Source organism: Sturnira hondurensis, unplaced genomic scaffold (assembly GCF_014824575.4).
Source record: "Sturnira hondurensis isolate 20B ecotype Veracruz unplaced genomic scaffold, ASM1482457v3 Scaffold0010128, whole genome shotgun sequence".
NCBI lineage: Eukaryota > Metazoa > Chordata > Mammalia > Chiroptera > Phyllostomidae > Sturnira > Sturnira hondurensis.
The window spans coordinates 1,190,446-1,215,447 of NW_028082759.1; the positions used below are offsets into that span (position 1 = coordinate 1,190,446).

Here is a 25,002-nt window from a genome sequence, read left to right on the forward strand (position 1 = left end):
TAGGAATCAAAAGTATTTTTGTATGATTGTAAGTGGCTGATTTTGATTAGTTGTTAAAGATTTACTGGTTGTGTTTCCTGATCTTGAAGATACACATCTTCATTTCTCCTTTAATTGTTCTAATTACTTGGATCTAAATCATTTATCAGAACAATGTAATGTTAATTCTTGGATTACTTTTGATTTAAAAATATTTGACTTAAACAGAAGATACCAGTTAGTAAAATGCTTTTTAGAATATCACATCTAAACTGATTCAAAGATTTAAAAATACTACATGATAAAAATGTTTATGGAGAGCTCATAAAAGAGGAGATACGGACGTCACATAAGCACAAGAAAAACTGATTAGCAGTATTAGTCACTATGAAAATGCAAATTAAAACAGACTACCACTGCACATTATTAGAATGACAAAGAAAAACAAACGATAATGCTAAGTGCTGGTGAGGAACTGAACAATGTAACTCTCATGTATATTTCTGCTGGGACACAAAATGGCACAGCCAACATGGATAGCGATTTAGCAGTGTCTTATCTAGTTAAATCTGTACTTTCCATATGACTCAGGAGTTCTACATTTTAGTATTTATCAAGAGAAATGACAAAATATGTCTATATAAAAACATATGCATAGCAGTTTTATTCATAATCCCCTCCTCCAAATTGAAAACTGCCCAAATGTCCTCCAACGGCTGAACAATTTTACAAGTCGGGGTACACACATACGATGGAATGTTACTCAGGAAAAAGGGCTACCAACACATAAAACAATGTAGACGAATCCTAAATTTATTATGCTAAGGGAAGAAAGCAAGAACTTGAGCATTTAAGTAACATTCTGGAAAGAAGGAGACTATAGGGGCAGAAAGCAGATCAGTTGGTCCTAAGACCTGGGGAAGGAAGATTCACTATAAAATGACATGATAGAACTTTTTTAAGGTGACTGAACTGTTCTATATCTTAATTGTGTGGGCATTTACACGACTGTGTATACCTGACAAAAACTCACCGATCTGTACACATATTAGAGTGAATATTTTGCGCCTAAGTTATACCTCAATAAAACCAACAAAAATAAGACACGCACATGTAATTTGTGAGGTCAAAAAAAGTGTTTTGGGCTGAAGCTGCTAAAACTTCAACTTTAGACTTTGTTTAAAAGCTTGTAAACTTTCCAGGGTAAACCAGTCAAAGTATAAAGTATTATAACTTCTGCGCCAGTTTAAAAGTTAAAGGAGTTAAAAAAGAAAACCATACCAAAAGAAAACCTAAATTGGTATTTTTAAAAATCAGAAAAAAATAAATATTGGAAAACTGAAATTCAAAATGTGAAGTGGAAGTCATGTGGCTTTAACTCATGTCACTTCCTGGGGACAGTGCCTCCTTTATCTCCTATCTGAAATAGTGACTTCCTAGACATTTCGCATTGTATCTGTTGTTTATTCCACTTTATCAGGTATACTATCTCAAATGTATTTTCAATTTATTTTTAATCTTCATAGTAAAACATGTGAGTTACAGTTCTTGTTTATCATTTTTCCATTTATGTAACACCAGCACTGAATAACTAGGTACAAGATATATATATATATATCCATATATATTATATATGATGAATTAATAAATTATTGAATATAATAAGCTGGTTTTTGACATACATATGGTAACTACAAGAAGTAACAATTGGTTCTTTAGCGTATAGGAACACATTTAGCAGGTAAAAGTTCTATCTTGATAGAACTTGGATGTAAGCAGTTCAGAATGTTGTTAATTACAATCCAGGGGAAAGCAAATTCAATATCAAACACTTTTAGGCAAAAGAAAATGGAATTTTGTGGTGTTGGCAACTGTAATGTGTTCGGGCACTGCTGAGCTACTTCAGACATTAGCATAGCTGAACATGGATGTAGTGATACAATATTTAAAATACTGTCTCAACCATAAGGATGAGACATCTATGAGTGTCTGAAGGACACTTTAAAACATAGAACTATGTACATTGTTGTTTTCTTCTATAAAACATGCTAGTTTTCAAAAGTTTTAAAACTATTCATAACTTTTCAAAGCTTCCCACAAAATTGTTTTGTCAGAATCCATTCATGAGGAACGACCTATATCCCTTGGTAGAATTTAATTTATGCTCCTTGCTGTGTTTATTACCTTGCAGTTGTTTTATTATTATAAACAACCTTATGGTCTGCTCAGGTTCTTTAGCGTATAGGAACACATTTGGTCAACACATGTTGACCAAAAATAAACCAAACATTTACAACCTGTTTAAATACAATTATGAGCTGCGAAGATCTGATACATCATCAGAAGTAGTTAACAGCTACTTTCAAGTGAATTTTAAAAATGGATGAAAAGTTTCCATGCCTGAATTGACCTTAGAGATGCAAATGATTCATTCAGAGAATATAAATATCTCACAGGTCTTATGTGCAAGACAGCCTACGTTTTTTCCATGTTTGGAAAGAGGAAGATACTAAAGTTTGGTGGCCTTTCCGCACCCGAGTTCCGGGATAAGATTAAGCTCTGAAATTCTCAATCAAAGATTCTCAAAGAGATGTCCCAAGGCAGCAGTAGCAGCATTGCCTGGAAACCTGTAAGGAACGCAAATTCTCAGGCCCCACTGAAGACCAAATTATCATCAACTGTGGAGCGTTTGTCCCAAGAGTAAGGTTGTAACAAGTCCTCCAGGTCACTTCACTGTTAAGGGGAAGTTTGCAAATGCCTTAAGGCATCCGTTATTTGTTAATTTTTCTCCTATACATGGAGATAATACTAGGTAATATGTCATCTTTGGGGGAAATTAAGAAAAACAGTCATCTTTCCTGTTGCCTCTAAGATCTTTCTTCTGGAACAATTTGCCTTCTTTCTGGACACATAAATCCCCTTAGTGTTGATGGTGTATGATACTAGTTTTTGTTTGTCTAATACCATCCTTTTCTGGTTTCAAAAACAACAAAGAGCAAAATATAAATATATTTGCATCATGGACTTTATTAAGAACAATTGTGACAGCTAAAAACATAAGGATTATATTTGAATTATAAATAAGCAGTGTGCTGAAACAGCATGTTCTAGAATTTAATCATGAGAAGCCATTTAGCTCTCTAGTATGTGGTAAGTAAATGAAGCATGAGAAGATGAAGTATTTTCCATGTCAGTCATGGTGTTTCCTTTAGGCAGGATAACTTGAAATAAAGTCAGTAACTTGGGGCAATTTACTGTAGGAACAATTGCAGATCACATGTACTCACCATTGAGCCATTCTCCAGGAGACCAAATGGTTTCCAACATTAACCATGTGATGAGGGGTGGTAAGATTTGTTTAGGCACCTATGGGAAAAGGAACAGACATGTTCTTGGAACAAGGCTTGTGGATGAAGCATGTCCTGTTGCCACTAGTACTAAAAAAGTAAATTTCCCATCAGCGGTTCTTACTGTAAGCCTAATATATTTATTGCAAATGTCAGAAGAATTATGCTCTGTTTGTCAAAGAGGTACCGATGACACATTTCAGGGAGCTGTAATGTCATGGTGTAATGGTTAGGAAGCCGGAAACTGAACATCTTCGGTCTGAATTCTAATTTTGGCTCTGCTATTTATGAACGCTGTTTGGGGGCATGCTACTTATTTAATCTCTATGTTGCAGTTTTCTCATTCATCAAAAAGAAATTATATTAACAGTTTACACCTGTACCCCATAGGTTTGTTATGGTTATTAAATGAGTGAAAAATGTTATTTTAAACATCACCTGCACAGAATGGTATGTGAGTAATAAGCGGAACAAAATGAGGGCAAATTATGTAGATAATATGCTTTAAAGAAATGGTTCTTACTTACGTACCTTTTTATATAAGTAGGCCAAATATATTCTTTCTTCAGCATCATCATAATCTGGGTAGATTATTTTAACAATGAATCTTTATTTCTAAGTAGTCACAATAGCTGTGTTCATCAATTTCTGATTAATAGGAAAAGTGCCATTCTTTCAATAGTGTGCATTTCTTATCTCATTCATTAATTCATTGATCATACATTTCTTAAGCAACCCTGCTGTGGATGACATTGTGCTAGGGAAGATAGAAGATATAAGTAGAATGAGACCTAGTTGTTGGTCTGAAGGCCCTCACAGCCAAACTGAGTTTCTAAGAGCTGTTTGTCCCTAGAAGTTATGTGTTATGTAATAGGCTTCTATTTATAATGACCCTTATCTTTGATACATTTATAACGGTATCACCTAATTTAGCATTTTAGAATAAAAATCTAAAAAATTCTCACTTGTTCCTGACTAGTACTATTAAATGTATAATTTATATTTAGTGTTATTCTAATTTTTCTTAAAGACAAGATGTGAGAGAAGTGTTAGGAGGGCAGACAGCTCAAAGGAACCCTGGTGCTCCTGCTTAGATTGGCACCACACTTCCTGCCTCCTGTGAAAAGGAATGTAGGACAATTTCAAAGACCAGAGTAATCGTTGTGACATTTTTGGCTGCACAGTCCACATAGGTAAGGATGATTGTTCACGTAACTGTCAAGATAATGTTTTTGGACTCTCCAAGTTCTATCTAGATTTCAGTTGACATCAGTGTCCTAGCCTCAGGGCTGTTCGGTGACACTGAGTATCTCAATAGTAGGCTTATTCTAAGAGAGGAAACTATAAAAGAGAGAAAAATAGGAAAGATAAACATATTCCAGAGAAACTGTAAAATTAAAAGGGAGAAAAATGATAGAGGAAGAAAAATATGCAATAGTTTTTATGGTAGAAACTCTGGTACTGTTTGTCTTTCCCATTTGGAGGATGCGTATTGGCAACCTACGTTTTCTTGTAAACCATGAAATTTGGACCCAGGGACCATACGATGGTAATCTTCATAAGTTCAGTGTATCACAAACACGAGATTTGTTCTTCATACTTGGAGTGACCTTGAAAATCTGTTAGTCACCCAAGTTATAGACATTGGGTGTTAGCAGAAAACTGTCAGCTTACTCAGGTGATGTGTCATTATTTAACATTTAGTTATTTGAGCTGAAAAACGAGCTGAAAAACGTAATGTAGCAATTTAGGTTTCAATGACCTGCAGCTAAAGAAATTAATTTCTAGAACACCAATGTACCTGATACTTAGAAAATATGCACAAAGAAAACCAAGAATTTGTGGAAAGCTGCCATTAGTAATGGCATATCATTCATCTAGCAAGAGAGAAGGATATTTGGCATTTAGTTTGTGCAGTGACTTTGCCTGAAGTGGGTGTTCTGAGAGACTGCTTATTTCCGACCGAACAATGTAGCTTAACTGCAATTCAGAGAAGTGTGCAATGACGTGGGGTTTGGTAAGCTTTGGCTTGCTTTCTTTCCTTCCATTTTTTCTTCCCTTTGTTCTTCCTCTTGCCTCTCTACCTCCTCCTCTCCTCATTTCCCCCTCTCCCTTCCTCCTTTCCCATTCTCCTTTTTATCTATTATCTCTCTCTCTCTCTCTCTTTCTTTCTCTCTATCATCTGTCAATCATGTCTATCTTTTTCTTGTTGGAAAAGAAACCCACCAGCCTGGTAGTCATTGGGGATTGATGCTGTTACTGTTAAGCTCTCACTAACATTGAAGGCAAATAGGCCCCAGCTCTGCCAATCTCACCAAGAGCTGAGAACAAGGAAATCTTAGAGCAAATTTACCAACTTCATTCTAGTAAACAGGCACCAAACAGTCATGCCATCTGCCATTATGTGCTTGGAAGCCTCAGCATTCTCGGGGCTCAGACACTGATAGGCTCCTCAAGGAGAAGTTCCCACCATTGTTTTCACAATGATGTGAAGCTCTGAAAACTTTTTCTGTAAAGGGCCAGAGAGTAAAAATGTTAGGTTTTCTGGGCTATAAGGTCACTGTCACAACTACTAAACTGTGCTGTCGAAGTTCCCAGAGCAGCCAAAGAGGACAATATATAAGCCAATGAGCTGTGTTCCGATACAACTTTATTTATAAAACAGGCAATGGGCTTTGGGCCTGAACTTTGATGAAGAGGCAAGATCAGCCCATCTTCTGGTCACGTGGGGCTCCGTTCTCTGTGAAAAGAGATGACACAACACAAAACAGATTTCACAAGGGCTTGGGGCATGTCTCCAGCCTTATGGATGCCTTATGCGAATGAACAAACTATCTTGTATAGATTTTCACCACAATATCTACACTTACTCCATAGCTGCCCCTACAAAGTTGATTTCTATTTAGGGTGACTCAAATGCTACCTAATTACTCCCAGGCTTTATAGGAGAGTTCTTCATTGGTGCATCTCTGCTTCAAACTGTTCATATCTCAGTACTACTCAGATAAGATATCTGCCAGACTTTGGTTCATTAGAGAAATTTCCTTTCATACATTATGTATCGGATACTGAACGTGAGAATACATGCATTGGTAAGAGCACACACAGGGATTTTATTCGAAGGAATAAAAACTGCTATATTTTGTCCTTAGGGAGATTGTAACAGGAATGTCACTCAGAACTTGAGACAGGAGCTGGGCGGTTTCTTTCTTTTCCCCAGTCTTTTAATCCGACTCAGCTCTTCTGTTTTTCTGATACCACTACTTTATCCATTCTGTATATACCTTCTTCACGACTTTGTATTAGTGGACATTTTGCTTCCTCCTTTGCCTTTCTACTAAGTTTGGTTCTGATGTTGCCTCTTGTTTTTCCAGGTGTCTAGCTTCAGATCCTGCTTTCAGATGTTTACGACTCTATCTGCATAGTTTCCATTCAAATTCCCCACAGAGAGTTGAATTAACAGAACATGACCTTCTGAAACTACTTTCTGCTCTTACTTTTTATAAAATTTGGGCTTCTCTAAAGAGTATATTAATGTCTTCTTTCCATATTAAGTATACATAAACGTCATATGCATTAATATACCAAACTACAGTTACGTGGATGAGTAAGTGATTGAGCGAATGAATGTAGAGTTGAAGCCATGAAAGTTTGCCCAGGAGAGAGTGGACTGTTTTGAATTTAACGTTATTTGGGAGTAAAACATAAGACAACCCAGTTTTTCTTATCAAATGCCACAATTGTGCTTGGTGTATTTTCCCATTCCCTTATTTACTAGCCACAAATCTGTGTAGAGGTGATATTATCCAGAGTTTTTCAGTTGAAGAAATTGAAGCTAAAAGTGTATATATGTTAAAATGTCTGTCACCAGTTAATTGCAGAGAGAGAACTTTTACCCATGTCTGTGCTGTTCTTAAACTTTGTGCTATACCTGGTTGCCTCAGAAGCCAGCACAGTAGCAGAAACAGGGATTTATGGAGGGAGCTTCAAGAGACGTTGGCCATGGAATATAGGGCTTTATTGTCAAGACAAGAAGTTGGCATAGAAAACGACAGTTACAATGACTCCTTTCAACCTTCCATGTGGGTGCCTCTACCTGTCTTCCCTGGCATGAGGTGACCACAGCTGGTTTTTCACTGTCTACAGATAGAGGGAGGTAGATGCTATGGCTTTATTCCCAGACCCCGAGGCAACACTGTGTGGCACTTGGTAGGTTTTTGCATTTTACATACTCTTGCAAGTCTCACTCATAACCCCATTCCCTCAGGCTGCCCTGTGGATTTCCACATTCTGCTTAGACTTCTCTCTGGGGTTCTGATTTCCTAAACTGACTTATGAAACCCCCGTTTGTCCTGTATATTTGGAGCAGGGATGGGAGGGAGGCTTATTTCCCACTTCTGAGAATCTAGTACTACTCAACACTACTGTAATTGCTTCTTAGGAATGATTGATTGCATGTTCTCAGGGGACATTTACCATATAAAACAAGAGTTGGTCAATCGAAATAACAAACTGCTGGGAACATTGGAGACTTTTTTTTTGGAGGGGGCGTGCCCCCATGTCACCTGACCTCCCTGACCTGCCAGTGCAAGAGAACCCAGGTCACTAGAACCCAGGTCACTTGCCACTGTACTTTGTGGGAAGTTGACCATTCCTCTGTTTTAGGATGTGAAATATCATAAAGAGGAGGAAGTGGACTGTTAGGAATAAATATAGTTATATAAGATTGAAAAACGAGAATAATAACCAGGTTTGAAAAATGGAGTAGAGAACATTTATAAAAGGAAAATTTGCCATTGGTGCACTTTGTAAGAACTCCCCTCGTGAGGGATTACCTGTTCCCCCCAGATAACAGATTCGCTTGCATTCTTCATTACAGGAACTTTAGCTCTACATGACGCTTTTTCAACGGTCTAAATCCTTTTATCTCTATAGCACATATGGCCTCCCACCCTGAAACTGGTAAACACCACTCTGATCTAACTTAATACCTACATTAGAGTTTTAAATATTGTATCACTACATCCATGTACAGCTATGCTAATGTCTGAAGTAGCTCAGCAGTGCCTGAACACATTACAGTTGCCAACACCACAAAATCCCATTTTCTTTTGCCTAAAAGTGTTTGATATTGAATTTGCTTTCCCCTGGATTGTAATTAACAACATTCTGAACTGCTTACAAGATCCAGTTGACTGGCAGTATTAATGACACATTCACACAGAAATTGGCTAGTGCATTTGATTTTCTTTCTTATGCAGTCTTGGCATCTAATCACTGATTAAAACTAAGGAAACAACACTTTTTACCTTGTTCCGTGGGCATTTATTTGCTTTTTATGTTTAGTCTGTTTTTATGTTTAAAGATTCCCCTGCTTTTTTTTTTGTGGCTCTTGCTTCTAAATTTCTATAGACATGGAACAAAACCAAAAATAGTATTTCTTGTCAAGAAGAACAGTTTATTCCAGATAATTAAATCCAGGAATGTTCAAAGAAAACACAGCAAGGAGCATAAATTAAATTCTACCAAGGGATATAGGTCGTTCCCCATGAATGGATTCTGACAAAACAATTTTGTGGGAAGCTTTGAAAAGTTATGAATAGTTTTAAAACTTTTGAAAACTAGCATGTTTTATAGAAGAAAACAACAATGTACATAGTTCTATGTTTTAAAGTGTACTTCGGACACTCAGAGATGTCTCATCCTTATATTCGATAATATTCTTGGGCTTGTATCTAAAATTTCTGCATATATACTCTTATGAATACTATGGTAGATTTTTGTGTGTGTGTGGGTACCAAAATACCATTAGGAGAAGCAAAAAATAAAATGTAAACATCAGAATACAATGCATTTAGAAAAACGATGGGAATCTTCCCAATGATGGTAGAACCTTTTGGTTATCCATTAACACTTGAATTATACAGAATTGTTTTGTGACCTAGCCTAGAGTCAGACTCTGTGGTCCTGTGAGACAGAGGGACTTATCTTATTCACTGATCTTGCATTCTTGCTTAGAGCTGGAACATGATAGAAAATAAACATTTGCGAAGTAAATCAATGAGCAAAAATTATTTAGGCTAGTATTCCTAAATTATTTGCATAGCAAAAGTGGTGCTTGCACTTGGAAACAAACTAGTAAAATTAAAAATTAGAAACTGAAGCATAATAAAAATGATTAAGAGAAGGGGGTGTTGGTTGGGGTTTGAGTCTTCTGTCTGACAGTCCCTGGCCATTGGACCTTGTCAGTTAGCCTTTCCTCACCTGTAAACTGAGGTAAAGAATGATACCTGTATCACAGGGTAATTATCTACAAGTAACTGGTAGAGGGTAAGTCCGCTATTAGAGGTTGTGGTTATTATTATTGTTATTCCATGATTCTGGACTTTGTGTAAGTATTAAGAAATCATGAAAATATACCAACATCTTGATTTTTCTAGAAGCCATATGGCAATGTCAAAATATTTAGCTGTGATTCTGGAAGTAAAGGGAAAAATATATCTTGCAGCACAAGATCTGGTTATGATAAGCTTGCCTATTTGTCTCTGTCTAACCACCTGGCCTGCCACTGTCCCACCCACTTCCAATATACCTTCCTAATATACCTGGTGCACACACACAGAGTTGGGATCCAGCGATTCTGGCACACGTAGAGAGATCTGTTATGAATCCACATATGCTGAACCACTTGGAGTTTTCAGACTTCTGTGCTTTCTTGTGGTTACATGCCCTATGATTTGGTAGTGTTTGCGCACGAAACATCAGGGCTTACCAATTTCCACGCTACAGCTCTTAGGCTACGTGCTTTGCCCTTGATCATATCAGACTGACACAGATTTTATACTTTGTACATAGCTACATTCTCTTGCCACCATGGTAGTCTCTTTGTAGACTGGAGATGTATTTTTGTGTTCTAGTGACCAGGACCTACCAGGATGTCTAAAAGCTATTAAATGAAGAGGGACATAAAATGTATTAAATGAATAATTGTTAAGTACCTCTCACCTTCCTCTCTGCCTTCCTCCCTTAATTTGCTTTCATTTATGATGATTAAATTTCCTCTGTTTTCACACGGCATTTAGTTTATATTTTGAATAGTATTATATTTCCATTGACTATATGCTAATCTTTATATCATCATGGTAATAAGTATTTAACATTTATGAAATATATACATTTTTCTAAAATTCACATTTGATAGGATAAACATTCTCACATTTAAACCATATTCAATATCTAGTTTCATAGAATTTTTAAAAATTATGAATTATGCACACTAAGAAAATGCTACTATTAATACCAAAGTAATGTGAAATAAATATGGAACTGCCCATATTATTTTTTTTGCTCCAAAATTAAACCATAAATAAAATTTTTTGTTAATTAATTTGAGAAGTGTTCTGGATTATAAGCATTCTTATAGTATCTAGAAGTACTTTATCTTAATTCGTCCTTTGGTTTTCATTTTAAATTGAGGATCATGATGGCATAATGAATACACATTTGCAACCTGGGCCTAATATACTTTATTTTGGTATGATATATTATAAAGATTTTTAGAATATATTTTTCCCTGGTTCCAGATTGTTCATCTTGATTTCCTATGCTGGAAATGTAATGGTATCATTTGTAGGTTTAAATCCAAGCTAGAAGATATATTTATAGTAAGAAAGAGGAAATGAAATATTTGAGAAATTTAGAAGCCTTAAGATTATTGGAACAAATCTCACACAGATTCAGAACATTAAACATCTAAAATATCCACCCCCGCTAAAAAGACTTGGTTTCCTATATAGAAATAGAGAAGTTTTCATTAAATGTTCTTTTCTTATTTTATATAAGCATTCTTTTATGGGCATAATATAGCATAGGGTAATAGTATAGGGTTTTTGTTTGTTTGTCTTGTTTTTTTCCTGTTTAAGACCAGCTTTGCAGGCCTCTATGCTTTGCAGGTCATATGGTTTCAGTCATATCTGCTCTGCTGTGATGAGTGCCAAAGGGACAGAGGATGTGTAAAAGGATGGATGTTCTAATAACACTTTATTTATGGGAACAGGTGGTGGACCTGGCCCATGGGTCTTAGCTGCAGTCTGGTGGTATAGTTCAATGTTTAAGCCTGTGGTCTCTGAGCCACATTTCTGGGGTTCAAATCCCACCTTCTCTTCTAAGTAGCTGTATACTCTTTAACAGGTTACTTAAATCTGTCTCTGCTTTACTTTTCTCATTTGTAAAATGGGATTGATATTTAAAGCACTTACCTCTTAGAAATACGGAAAGTGTTTAGCATACTTCCTGGCACAGGGTAAGTGAGCAGTAACTTCAAGCCACTATTTTCTTAATTTTTTAAGTCTATTAAGTGTTCTTCTAGTTACAGTGAAGATTCCTGATATTTACAAGTCCTTATTTATTAAGCAAAGTATTTTCATGTCTTTCTCTCATCTGAATAAATATTAAGCTCAATATATCAATGTAAAAGTAACCAGGGCACGTTCCATATATTCCAAAGGATTTTTACCTCAATTTGCTGAGTTTTTCAGAGACAATTAAGGAATATCTCAATGGCACTGTCCTTTTGGCACAATCCATTTTATTTATGTGTTTAATCTGTTGTGAATCAGGAAGCATAAAATGTTCTCTGTCAAATAAAAGGCTCACCAAAGTGTTATAAATGCATTCTTTCAGGGTCCTAGACGTCACGTGGAAAAATGAGTGGCACTTGGTAAGAAGTGTGACAGTGGGACCTGAAACAGATGGTGTGCCACACACAGACAGTTCCTTTGCACTCAGACAGTGCCCACTCACTCCGTCTCGTGATCAAATCACACATTAAGTATTTCTACTCAGGGGAGCTTCCTCTGTGAAACTCGCTGGCTTAACAGTTATACTAGTTGTTGTTCCCATAATAGGGAGAGATGTGTAAATGAGGCTGTCATAACATCTAGCACATTACAAATGGATTTCCATTGCTATTTTTTCACTCATAGAATTAGCAGAACCTCAGGCATTGAAACATAGCAAGCAATAACAGTTAAATTTAGGGAAATTCCAAGGTTTTGTATGAGAGGGTTTAGAGGATACATAATTACAAAATACAGAAATTCTATGAAATTTATTCTTGTATACTTATAAACATTAAAAATAAGTAGGGCAACAAGTTATTTTGGAGGTTTGAATGAAAAAAATGTAATTGTTTTAGAAAGGTTAAAAATCAGGGGTCTTTTTCCCAGGGGTATATTTCACTTCAATATACATACTTTACTGATTGTTTTATTCTTTGAAAATAAATAGGCTCTTTCATTTGGGGGACATTTGGCTCAATCTCTCCTTCCCTGAAGAAAATAGGGGCCAAAACACTCTACTTCTGAATGTATTTGTGACTATGTCCTATTAGGGTGAAATTTGAGACCAAGTAGGCACCCTTTTGTCTCTTGCTAGCTTGTGGACAAAAGGTTTTGGTGGTAGGGGTGATTTTTTTTGGCATCAGGATTTATCCGAAAAGAGGCCAGTGGGTCAAGGTTGGGAAGTTGGATAAGAAGGTTCAGAGGCAGGGTGATTGGTGGGCATTAGGGGTTGAATGAAAAGTCTAGGAAGAGGCACAAATTCAATGGATAAGGAGGAGAATCCCAGAGAAGAATGAGTAGAGCACAGAGGAACATATATATATACCAAGCCAAGATACTGATCACTCCTCGGGATTGTGCTGAGAATTCTCTGCAAGGTCAAGTAGCCTTGTACTAAGGCAAAAGCCATCATTCAGCATCAGATACCCAGGAGGACTGATGTTGTAAGGATTTGCCTAATGGATTGCAGTTTAAATCCTGCAAACAAAGGGCAGTTTGGAGGTTCTGTATCTGTGCATACAAAGACATGCTGTTTTGAAAGATGGATAGGAAATATTTGGAGATCTTACAACAGACTGCATGACTCGGGGGGTTCTCTAGTTATTCCTTGCTGTGTAACAAACCACCTTAACATTCAGGGGCGTAAAACCAGTGTGTTATTATCTCTCATGGGTCTGTGCTGTGCCTATGCTCATATCTATATTTATCACTTGGAATCTCAAAAGTGATTTCAGTAAACATAGGTTTTGAGTCCTCTGAAAGTTCAGAATGGCTCTCTCACATGTAGGCGGCGGATCTGGATGCTGTGTGGCATGAGCTTCTCTCATAGTGGCTGAATGAAGGGCTCATTGTAAACTAGACTCACGAGTTCTTGAAGTCCACTCTGCCACATTCTATTGGCCAACCAAGTCATGAAAGCCACTTGGTTTCCAAAGGGAGGAGGGGGAGTCTTTGTCTGTTGTGAGAAGCAGGATGAATGCCTAGTGGCGGAAGCAATCGATGGAGGCCGTCTTGGGGGATGACTCATGGCTGCAGCCCCGGAGCTTCCAATGCTTCATCTCAAACTTCATGTGATGTCAGTTTAGTAAAAGATAGTATGACATCACTAGGATGCTTTCCCTGCTATAATAATAATAGGTACTGATTTTAAGTGCTTATTGTGAACTAGAAATGAGACTAATACTTTACATGTAATACTTTACTAATTTCATCTTTACACAGCTTGAAGACATTATTATTAATCTCAGTTTCTATAAAAGAAAACTTAAGGGCAATTGAAATGTCAGAGTAAGTGAAAGATAGAGGATTCTAGTCTTATCAGAAACCTTACTCTTGATGTCTTATTATATCTTTCTTTGTGCTTTCTTCATCTTCAAACTTTGTAACTCACTGATTGAAACAGTGAAGCTAGGATTTGAAAGTTTATACCAAGATAAGTTTATTCTTAACTTTTCACAATTATTATTTCTGGAATTTTCATCATTATTCAAAATTTGAAAAACATTATATGAATGACATCACTGATATAACACTGTTGACTTTGGAGGAATTCACTTTCGGACAATTGTTAAAAGTGGCATTTTAAATAGTGTATTACTCATGAAATAAAATTCTTAAGTTCTTAATATAATAAAATATGGTTATAGATACTATAGAGTTAAACAAGTATTAACAAGTGGGACTCTGCCAACTGAAAAAAAAAGACTGAGAGAGAATCACAGTTCAGCGTAGCGTGAGGCCAGTGTCCTGACTTTGTAGGAGACTCGTTGTGAGGACTCAGTAATGATACAGGGCCCATGTGTATAGTTGGCACTATCATAGCTAAACTTACTTATTTATTCATCTTGTCTCTGGGACTAAGGTTTCTAAGTTTCCAAAGTCATACGCAAGGGAGTTCTGTAAATTTGTAAAGAAGTCTTAGGAATCTTATACCACATGGATTTTTCATAAAGCTATAATTGGTTAAAGTATATCTCATGTGTGAAATGGCTCATGTGACTAAATTATTATTATTTTAATGTCATTTGAATGTTATAGATAGGCACTAATTAACTATATAAGTGTAATATACACATTATGTAAATACACATTTCAGCATATGGGCATGAATATATATTATGAGTGCATGTATTCCAAATGGTTGACTACATACAAAGGTCCTGTATAAAATCCCAGATTTTCTTTTTTTTCTTAAATTTTATTTTATTTTCAGACAGAGGGGAGGAGGAAAGGGAGAGAAACTTCTATCAGTCGCCTCTCACACACCCCCAACTGGGAACCTGGCCTGCAACCCAGGCAGGTACCCTGACTGGGACCCGAACTAGCAACCCTTTGATTCGCAGACTGGCACTCAATCCCCTGAGCCACACTAGCCAGAGCTAAAATCCCAGATTTTCTGCTGTCTGACTTCAGATAGGGAGAAAACTACTATGGACATACTATCACCTAAACTATTTTGGTATAGATTGGTCACAACATTTTTCTACCACACCTAGAAATGGTCATATTTGTAGGATGTCAGTATGTTGTATCAGAAATGCCCTCTGTTGATCGCAACACTTAAACTATATTCTTGCTATGTACCTCCAAAGGTATAATCTTCTGTGTCTAATTTTATACTCGCGTGATACTTTTCTTTTGCTTAAAAACACTTTATAGTAGTTGTGTAATATGAATTATAGAATGCTTATGGAATGTGAGGGGAGATTCCCCGCCAAAAAAACAGAATTAACTTCTTGAGGGTGGCGCCTTGTAGTCCAGACTTCCCCTGCTACCTGAGTGTTCTAGGAACCCATCTGTATCAGTGTACCAGCTGATGTTGTTGTGAGAGGCTGAGTTCTGCTCCAGTGAATTTTTTTGAAGATTCTTTGAACACATTTGCCATTTCATAATGGATGATTTGTGAGCACACCTTAGGGAGGTGGCCACAGGGGAGGTGAGTGTTCAGCAGTTTTTGACAAAATAAACTGCATGACCCCCAGAGCTCCACCTTCCCTATTCATCTGATCTCACACTGAGGGACGTTTTTGTTTCTTTGCTTCCCCAATGAAAATAGTCTTCAAAGGGAAATGTTTGCAGGTGTGGAAGAATGAAAGAAAACCCACAGAAGCACTCAAAGTCATCAAAATTGACAAGTTCGAAAACTGTTTAGAGCAGCGGGGAAAAAAGTCTTGATAGGTGTATTGCATCAAATAGAGAGTAATTTGAAGGTGACTGACATTTAAACGTGTAAGAATAAATAGACAATTTTTAAATAAATAATGGGATTTTTTGGGATTTTTGGCTCCCTCGTGTTCAACAAAATGGTGTCCAGTAGACATCAACAGTACCTCTACTGATTATTATTTTGAAGTGTCATGCTTAGCTAGCAACATCTTTTCAAATATGTGTTTTAGTAAAGTTTTATTGCCGATACAGTTCTTTATAGCCACTTGAACAGTTTCATTGGCTTAGTAATGGCTAACATAATGCCTGAGCATTACCCTTTTTATGTTCATCTCTAGGCGTTGTGGAGTGGTTGGGCGTGGGATCCTTTCCCAATTGATTACATATCAAAATCTATGAAGATGCTTAGGTAATCCCTGACCTGGTTTTCTAACCCGTATTATTCCTTCAGGCAAGTACAGCTGTAGCAGTGAATAAAGTAATTCAGCAGTTGATCTTTGGACATAAACTTGTCCTCAGATCTGTTTCATCTGGCCAAAGCCTGGTTATAAACCAGTTTTTCTCACAAGAAGTCCATTTCTCTATTTTGGGCATGGTGTTTTTTTTCCCCCAGTGATCACCTTCCTAAGCTTATGTTCTCTGTTTATAAGAAAATGGATGCTTAGCCATTTTTTTTGTATGAGTTGCTTGTTATAGCAAAATATTATAATCACTACAGAAGCACAGGCATACGAAGAGATAACTACCTGACAATACATCTACATAAAAAGATATTTGACATTAAATAGTTTGACAAAGCATTAATACAGTTGTAAGTGCTCTTGATAAAATGTTTCACAAAAATGTTAGGAATAAAATAGAATGTACGAGGTTATCTCAGTATAATAAACCATCTGTGAAAAAAATCTGTTATTGTTAGCAGCCCACTGTGGTATGATATGTTGATTCATTTGTCTTTTTGTATTTCCCGGTAACTCTGATCAGTAGTACTCAGAAAGGTGGTTTTCCCCGCTCAGCAGACATTTGACAATATTTGGTGACGTTTCTACCTGTCACACCTTGAAGGAAGTCCCTACTGGTCTCTCATTGCTAGAGGGCAGGGAGACTGCTAAACAGCCTGCCGTGACAGGACAGCCACACTCTCCCAGCATGACAAAGAATTATTTGGCCTAAATATTAATAATGTCCAGGTTGAAGAACCATGCTCTGCATTATGTATGCATTTTATTTAAGATTAGGAAAAACAAAGCATTAAAACCATAAGGAAACTGTGTAAGTAATAGGATACCACATTTTGTTATCTAGATAACCTTTAAAAAAAGAACACATTTTGTTAAATACTAGAAACTGGTGAACGCATAATGTTAAATTCTTGTTGCTTCTGGAATTCACCGATGTGAGATTTGGAACAAGAGTGACAACAATTCACCTTGGCCTGTTGGGACACTCAGGCTTAGTTTCAATCATCGAAACCTGCATTTCTCCAATTGAGGGCATTGTTTGCAGTTGTTACTTAAATCCCTAGTTAGCTTCTTTTGGATCTAAATTATAGCCTGAGACAAACCAATATTCACGCGAAGCTTTTGAGGCAAAAAAAATAATAATAATAAAACCCCAAACTGCGCCTGAATGAACACTTACATGAAATACATTTATTTCACATCCTGGCAAAACTCCTAAAATCTAATGAGGTGAAACCATTTTTAGAAAAAAAAAAGTCCAGTGATATAAAAACAGAAAATAATCTAAAAATAGCTGATAGGCTAACTACCAGTATTTTGCCTTTTTATACTAAGTACCAGTATTTTGTTTTTTTGTATCAGATCCCCATATTGGCCAAACTTTGAGATTGCGCTGGACATAGGCAAAATGCCCTGACTTGTATTTTTCTATTATGATTATAGATCTTATAACTGGGGTCCAAAAAGAACGCAGTAGGATCATGTTATTCTGAAGGAAGTTATATGTGGTTGAGGTTATCAAATTTTGCCATAACATTACACATACCCTCAATTTCTTTTAATCTGCAGATGGTGCATGTTTCAGGCATTATGTATTGTGTCAAACATGTTGTTTTCATGTTACCAGTGTTGTTGATGTCGGTTTCACACCTATTCCCCCTTCTAGATCCCTGCCTTATGGACACAGATGGTGTCACTGTTGCAATAAAAACATGCCCCCGTCTTCTTAGATATTGCCACTGGCGCCTGTACCACTGCAGAATAGTCTTAGGTAACAGCAGAAACACTTGACTTGTTGCATTAACTGCTACAGTCTGCAACAAACAGGACAGGCTAGGGGTAGCTTTAAAAATACTGCCTGCATCCAACATTTGGACATCACTTTCACAAATATCATTCTACAGCTTCTTTTAAAAAAAAACTAAAGGCCCTTATCAGCAGTGATGAGAACTTGCCCAATGGTGATGAGGCACAAAGATATTGACAGAGATGAGCCTGGCCCTTGTGAGTAGCTGGTATGCATTAGCATCCCCTTTATGCTGGATGTTGTACTGGGATTTTACATATATTTTTATAACTAACCCCTGCAGCAACCTTACCAGGTGGGTATTATTTTCCAACTTTATTCACATGGTTGTGAGATTTAGATCATCGCCTTTTCTTTTTTTAAAAAAATATTTTATTTATTTATCTTTAGAGGGGAAGGGAAGGAGAGAGGGAGAGAAATATCAATGTATGGTTGCCTTTGCTGAGGACACACAATGTGTCCCCTGCCGGGAACTGGCCTGCAACCCAGGCATGTGCCCTGACTGGGAATCGAACCGCGATCGTCTGGTTCGAAGGCCCATGCTCAATCCACTGAGCTACACCAGCCAGGGCAGATCATCGCCTTTTCTAAAGCCACACAGCTAGTAAGTGGTGAAGCCAGCCTTAAAATACAAGTTTTTCTGTTTCCAAATCTATCACTCACGTGCTCATTGTCCAACTTTCAGTCACGCTTCAGGAGAAGCTCCAGTCCTTGTTCCTGGAATGATCTCCAAACAGTGAAATACACGGTAATCAGAAAAAAGGAAAGATAGGAAATGAGGGTGTCGTGATCTTTAGCTATAAGTTTAGGGACTTTGAGGGGAGTAATTTAGTTTGAAAGCTTAGTTTTCTAAGAATTCTATTATGCTAAAATTATTTTAAAAAGAGATTTTAAAAAGAGACTAAGCAGTCAATATTTAATTAGCCAATGGTGTTATTCTTCCAGAATTTAATCCCAGATAATTTTGCTGAACAGAACCTATCAAAGCGATCTGCCATAACATGGCCCTCTCTTAATATAACCCTGGGGCAACATATATGATAAGACAGACAGGTGTCTTTTGTGGCTTTTCTTCCCCCCCCCCCTTCTCTTTTATTTGAAGTCAGTGAGGTGGGATTGCAGAAGATGGTACTGAATGATTGATCACAATAAAGAACAATTTTTGTAGTAATTGAAAATTCTTGAATAAATATATTAGAGAAATATATTTATGTCTGTAATTAAAATATGTGCCACATTTTCCTCTCTGTACATTGAAAGGTGTTAGCAAAATTTAGGAAGGAGATGAAAACAGTCTCTCCTTGGCCTTGCTACATTTCCCGTGTTCTGCAGCTTTCCAGTGAATTGACTTTGTGGGTCCAAGAGTATTGAGCCAGGACATCCTTCATTAACCAGCTTCACCATGTGCTACTTTTACTTACTATAGTGAAAATAGCTTATTAATTTAAGCAGTGAAACCTGTTCTATTTTATGTAAAAGGTAATATGTATGAGGTACTTGTACAAGAATTTTAGGGTATAAAAACAGTCAATAAGACAGTCCATTTGACTTTATTCTTTTTACATTTTTTTCACGATACTTTGCCCACTTTTATGTTGTATGGTCCTATTTACAAACCACGTACTAAATCCATAGTAATGTTTCTTTTCCATATCAAAGATGTAAACTTTAGGCAACATTGAATTAGGTATGTGTTTCGTTAAGCTCCAAATTGCATTTTGATGAACTCCTTAGATAATCAATTAATAAGTGACTGATTTGCATAAAGTATATGTATACTGTAAGGACTAGTTGAAAATCACTTGGTGTTTTCCCTACGATATTAATGGTTCTATTTACTATTATACTAGTGGAAAATGAAGTTGTATAATTGGAAATTGGCAAGACATTTTTATAGCTTATTAGCTCAGGGTAATTATCTGCATGTTATAGTGCACATTGAATTGCAGTTTAAAGTATTGCATTATAATATTTAGGTAACATGGCAATGTAAAATAGTTAAATTGTTAGAGTAACCATTGACTCGTGCTGAAAATGAACACATTTATTGAAAAAGACATTTCTATAACATGCAAACAATGTGTTCTCTTTTGATAACTGTTGTTTTTCTCTTGTTCCTTTTTTTTATTTTTTATTTATTTTTTTATAATTTGCTGCTTGCCATTGCAGGAAGTAGAGGTTTGTATTCAGCTTCTGTATTTCATATTTTAGATTTTATATGAATCTGTACATTTGAATTTCTCATGTGCACTCAATCCACATTATTTTCTCCCTTAGGATGATTATTTTCGCACTTGGAGTCCGGGAAAGGCCTTCGATCAGGGTAAGGGTCTAATTAATTTAAAATAAAAAGTTTTACATGTTTATAATCATTGTTTTGGACATGATATTAATTGTCTTATTATTTAAAATACTGAATGGGACAGTTGAGATGAAGGGAAAAAATTATGCAATAATTGCTTTCATTTCAGAATAATGTAGTTGGAAAGACAGGTAATTAGGTAACATGGTTATGTCAGGATGTCTCATTAGGTACATAACTTAGGTTACTGCTTTAGGTTTCTGAATGATACCATTCCCGTTTTTCTTAATTGAAACAAGTCACTTTGTCCAGTTTTTGAATATATTCAAGTGCATTCACTTGGAAATAATTTGTGTAAAATTTCAGAACATATGGCTTTGTTGTCTCTTTTTCAGTTAATAAAAACTTTTATTTAAAATAGACTTGACTGGTGATTAGACTCAGCAGGGGTCATAATAAGGTTAAAATGAAAAGTCTTACAAATAATTAGGGCTCCCCCCCACACAACCTGTGTATACAGTTTGTAGTTCTGGTTTGCTTACTTGAGAAGAAAAAGCAGGAAATAAGCATGAGAAAAGAAGTACTTCCATTTGCCCAATGAGAATGAAAACATCAAACTCAACGCAAAGGTCATTATATAAATAATTAAACAAATTTGTTTACTGGATTGCAATAGTGTAGTAATTGGTGGGGGGAGATGTAGGAAAGTGTAGGGGAATAAACAGTAATAAAAAAAAAACACTTAAGAAAATAGTAGAACCGGAAACTCTTCAGAGTTTGAAAGAAATTTATTCTTTCCATAGGCTATAATAACCTTACAAAAATTTCTCCATGAAGTAGCATCACTTAAAACAAATAATAATTGCCCTGGCTGGTGTGGCTCAGTGGATTGAGCACCAGCCTGCGAACCAAAGGGTCACCAGTTCAATTCCCAGTCAGGGTATATGCCTGGGTTTCTGGCCAGGCCCCCAGTGCAGGGTGCATGCGAGGCAACCGCACACTGATGACTCTCTCCCTCTTTTTCTCCCTCCCTTACATGCTGTCTAAAAATAAATAAATAAATAAATAAAATCTTTAAAAATAGTAATCATATTAGAAAAGGAATCATAATATGTTATTAAAGGAAGCTTAGGGTATTTCAATGTGTTTCCAGACTTCTGATTGAATATTTTGAATGAATGCTACAACAGCCAACTTCTCTAAGAGGGAACGACCCCGGGTGCACCTGGACAGGGAATGTTGTCAACATTGACCTTAACCTGCATTCTGAAACAGTCCTGCATATCCAGTCCCCTCTGTAACATTAGTTTATTTCTCCTGTAATTCATGTGACTTCACTATTACTATCCAGCGTGCTTGTGGTGTCTACATTTTAAAATTCTAAAAAGAAATAAATTCTTAAAAGAAATAATTTTGATTGGCTACTAATAAGTCAAGTGAAAGGCACTAAAAGACACACAATGAAAAGATGACATGTACTGAGATATATTTATTTGCTAGCTTCCTTGGGAAATAAATTTTATGATAGAATCATAAACCTTGAAAAATTGCAGTTATGTATGAAATGGATGTTAACACTTAAATTCGACATACTTAGTGCTTCCAATTACAATAAAGATGCTTTGTTTTTTTATTTCTGTGTGTGACAATGTATTGAATTGTGATTTATCTCTCACTAAAAAGTAAAAATAAAAAAATATGGCTATAGGGATGCTTTTAAACCTTAATATACTTTAAAACTGATGTACTTTAATTCCAAAGAGGCTCTCAACCTAGTAACTTGTCAAAAATCATCACCTTCGTGAGGCAAAGAGAAAGCTCATTAGATGATGGGAGCTGGTATTTATAAAGAATGTACACTGTTGAGTCAGTGTTCTAAGTATTGAACGTATTCATTTAATCTTGAAGAGAACCCTGCCAGGCTGATGGGGAAGGTGAGGCACTGGAGGAGGTAAAGCTCCTGCCTGAGGTCACACTCGTCCGAGGTGACTGTCCGGATTGGGATCCAGGCAATTTGACCCCAGAACCCCATTTCCTTGCTAATGTGGGGTGCTGTTTCTCACTTGCTAGCTCTACAATAAAATAATGGCATGCTAACACAATTTTGAAGTGTATGCTTTAAAAATAACTGTTTACTTGAATGGGCATTAGAAATAGAGCTTGAAGCTTTGTTTCAATGTTTTAGACAATATTTTGTAGGCTATCAGACCCTAAGTTTTGGCTGATGGAACAGGTGTGGTTGGTAAACATATATAGGAAAGTATTATATAGTAAAAAAAATTTTGTCTGAGATACCTGCATTTATATTTTGTTTGTTTCTTGCTTTGAGTTAAGTAAACCAACCCATTGGTAGACCATACCCAGAGTAAGAAAAATGATTGTTTTCCCATCTAGTTCTGAATAGGATAGAGCGCATCACGTGGATGGAATAGACCCGACATAAGTTAACTTGTAATATGTTTCTTGTTCTTCCTGATAATAGAATCTTCTGTCAAGCATTATTTTCACAACCTGGTTGAGCTGTTGAATATAAAATAATTTAGAAAACTTCTTAATGAATGTTCATAGTTTGTAATAGATTAAATTTTAATTGGTTTATGAACTGCCATAGCATGTCAATATAAATTTATTTTTCACACTTTTTTGGGGGAGAGTTTACATATTTCATGAAAGGAGTGACAAAAAATTGCCTTAGCATTACATTTTTTATACTTAGGCTATTTTAAACCGTATTCATCATCACATTTACTTCCATTTCTACAGATTACTTCTCAACATATGCAGAATTTAAAGTAGCACTAATGATAATATTTCATAATATGCATGGCATTGTTTCTCAGCCCCAAATTCTGCTGTACATATATGCCTAGATGTGGACACACATGCATATACAAACAAACATACGTTTTACACACAAACACACATTTGCACCTAGAAAATAACTTCTAGGTATGATTGTTCATACATAGCTTATCCACCTTTTGGTTTAACTGTAATTCACTTTCCATCTTATGTAAATTTCTTTTTATTAATCAGACATTTCCNTTTCATAATATGCATGGCATTGTTTCTCAGCCCCAAATTCTGCTGTACATATATGCTTAGATGTGGACACACATGCGTATACAAACAAACATACGTTTTACACACAAACACACATTTGCACCTAGAAAATAACTTCTAGGTATGATTGTTCATACATAGCTTATCCACCTTTTGGTTTAACTGTAATTCACTTTCCATCTTATGTAAATTTCTTTTTATTAATCAGACATTTCCACTTTTTTACCAAAAAAGTTAAGGCTTTTAGTAAAATATAATGGTTTCAAAGGAATTTAAGTGAAACTATTTTGGTGATAGTAAACCTACTGTAATTAATATAAAACAAAGTACATTGATGCCACAAATGAATTGCTTTGGTTATCTCCACTGGAAATGCCTGCACCGTTACTTCTCTTCATTAGTGTGGCTAATCACGAGTTGACACAATAGAAATCGACTGAAGAATAGTTTTAATGAGGACATGCATCTTCTTGAATACAGCATAAAAATTCTTTGCTTATGATGACAAAGGAAAGAAGAGATGCATGGATGAAGCCAAAGTGGTAGCACGATAAGTATTTTAATGAATGCTTTGGATAGATATGCTGTGGCTTTAAAAAGATTTACTTCTTTTTGCTTCACTGCCTTAACCCTACCTTGTTTTTGGATGACCTGTCAGTTTGGGTGTATAAGTGATAACTCACTGAAAAAATTTTTTAAAGATTTTTATTTATTTATCTTTAGAAAGGGAGAGAAACATCAATGTATGGTTGCCTCTTGGGCATCCCCTGCTGGGAACTGGCCTGCAACCAGGCATGTGCCCTGACTGGGAATCGAACCACGATCGTGTGGTTCTCAGGCCCGTGCTCAATCCACTGAGCTACACCAGCCAGGGCTAATTCCCACATATTTTTTGAGAGCATTTTTTTCTGAGTGTGAAATAGGCTTTTGTAACTTGAGAAGCATGAAGTTTGGGGGTGCTTGTGAACCCACCATAACCTAGCTTATCCAGACCTCATAGCAATTCTTACCAGTCTTTTAATTTGTTGAATCCTGCAACTTACTTTCTTTCTTTTTTTAAAATTTTTATTTATTTATCTTTAGAGGGAAAGAGAAAAGGAGAGAAATATCAATATATGGTTGCCTCTCGTGAGTCTCCTGCTGGGACCTGGCCTGCAACCCGGGCATGTGCCCCGAATGAGAATCAAACCATGGTCCTTTGGTTCCCAAGCCCGCACTCAATCCACTGAGCTACACCAGCCAGGGCAACTCACTGAAATTTTTAGCAGTAATTCCTGACAGTTGTTTAGAGACTCTATTTAAGCTGAAGTGCTATATCTACAAGGTTCACCTTTTATTCAAAAGGGTTTTTTTTTTTTTTGAGGGCATGTTTGTTTTTCTTTTCCTGCAGGATTTCGTATCTAGGTGACCTGAAGTGAGAGTTGGAAGCAAAATGTGCTTTCTGTATTTCCCTAACTTTGCTCTTTAACCAGCTTGGGGTTTCTACAAGCATCTTCAACGGCAGTGAATTATAATCAATGGACTAATAATAAAGAGG

At 36.3% G+C, this 25,002-nt stretch overlaps 1 protein-coding gene across 4 annotated transcripts in view; it reads left to right on the forward strand.

Annotated features, from left to right (window-relative positions):
• The window catches only part of SPOCK3 (SPARC (osteonectin), cwcv and kazal like domains proteoglycan 3), a 300,836-nt gene that overhangs the window by 95,949 nt on the left and 179,885 nt on the right, over positions 1 to 25,002 (forward strand). For 2 of the 4 annotated variants that reach the window (XM_037058254.1, XM_037058252.1), the window contains exons 3-4: positions 20,270 to 20,278; positions 20,378 to 20,423. In XM_037058254.1, coding sequence (XP_036914149.1) covers positions 20,270 to 20,278; positions 20,378 to 20,423 — 55 coding nt within the window. The remainder of the gene's footprint in view (positions 1 to 20,269; positions 20,279 to 20,377; positions 20,424 to 25,002) is intronic. The other 2 variants (XM_037058253.1, XM_037058255.1) reach the window with 1 other exon arrangement.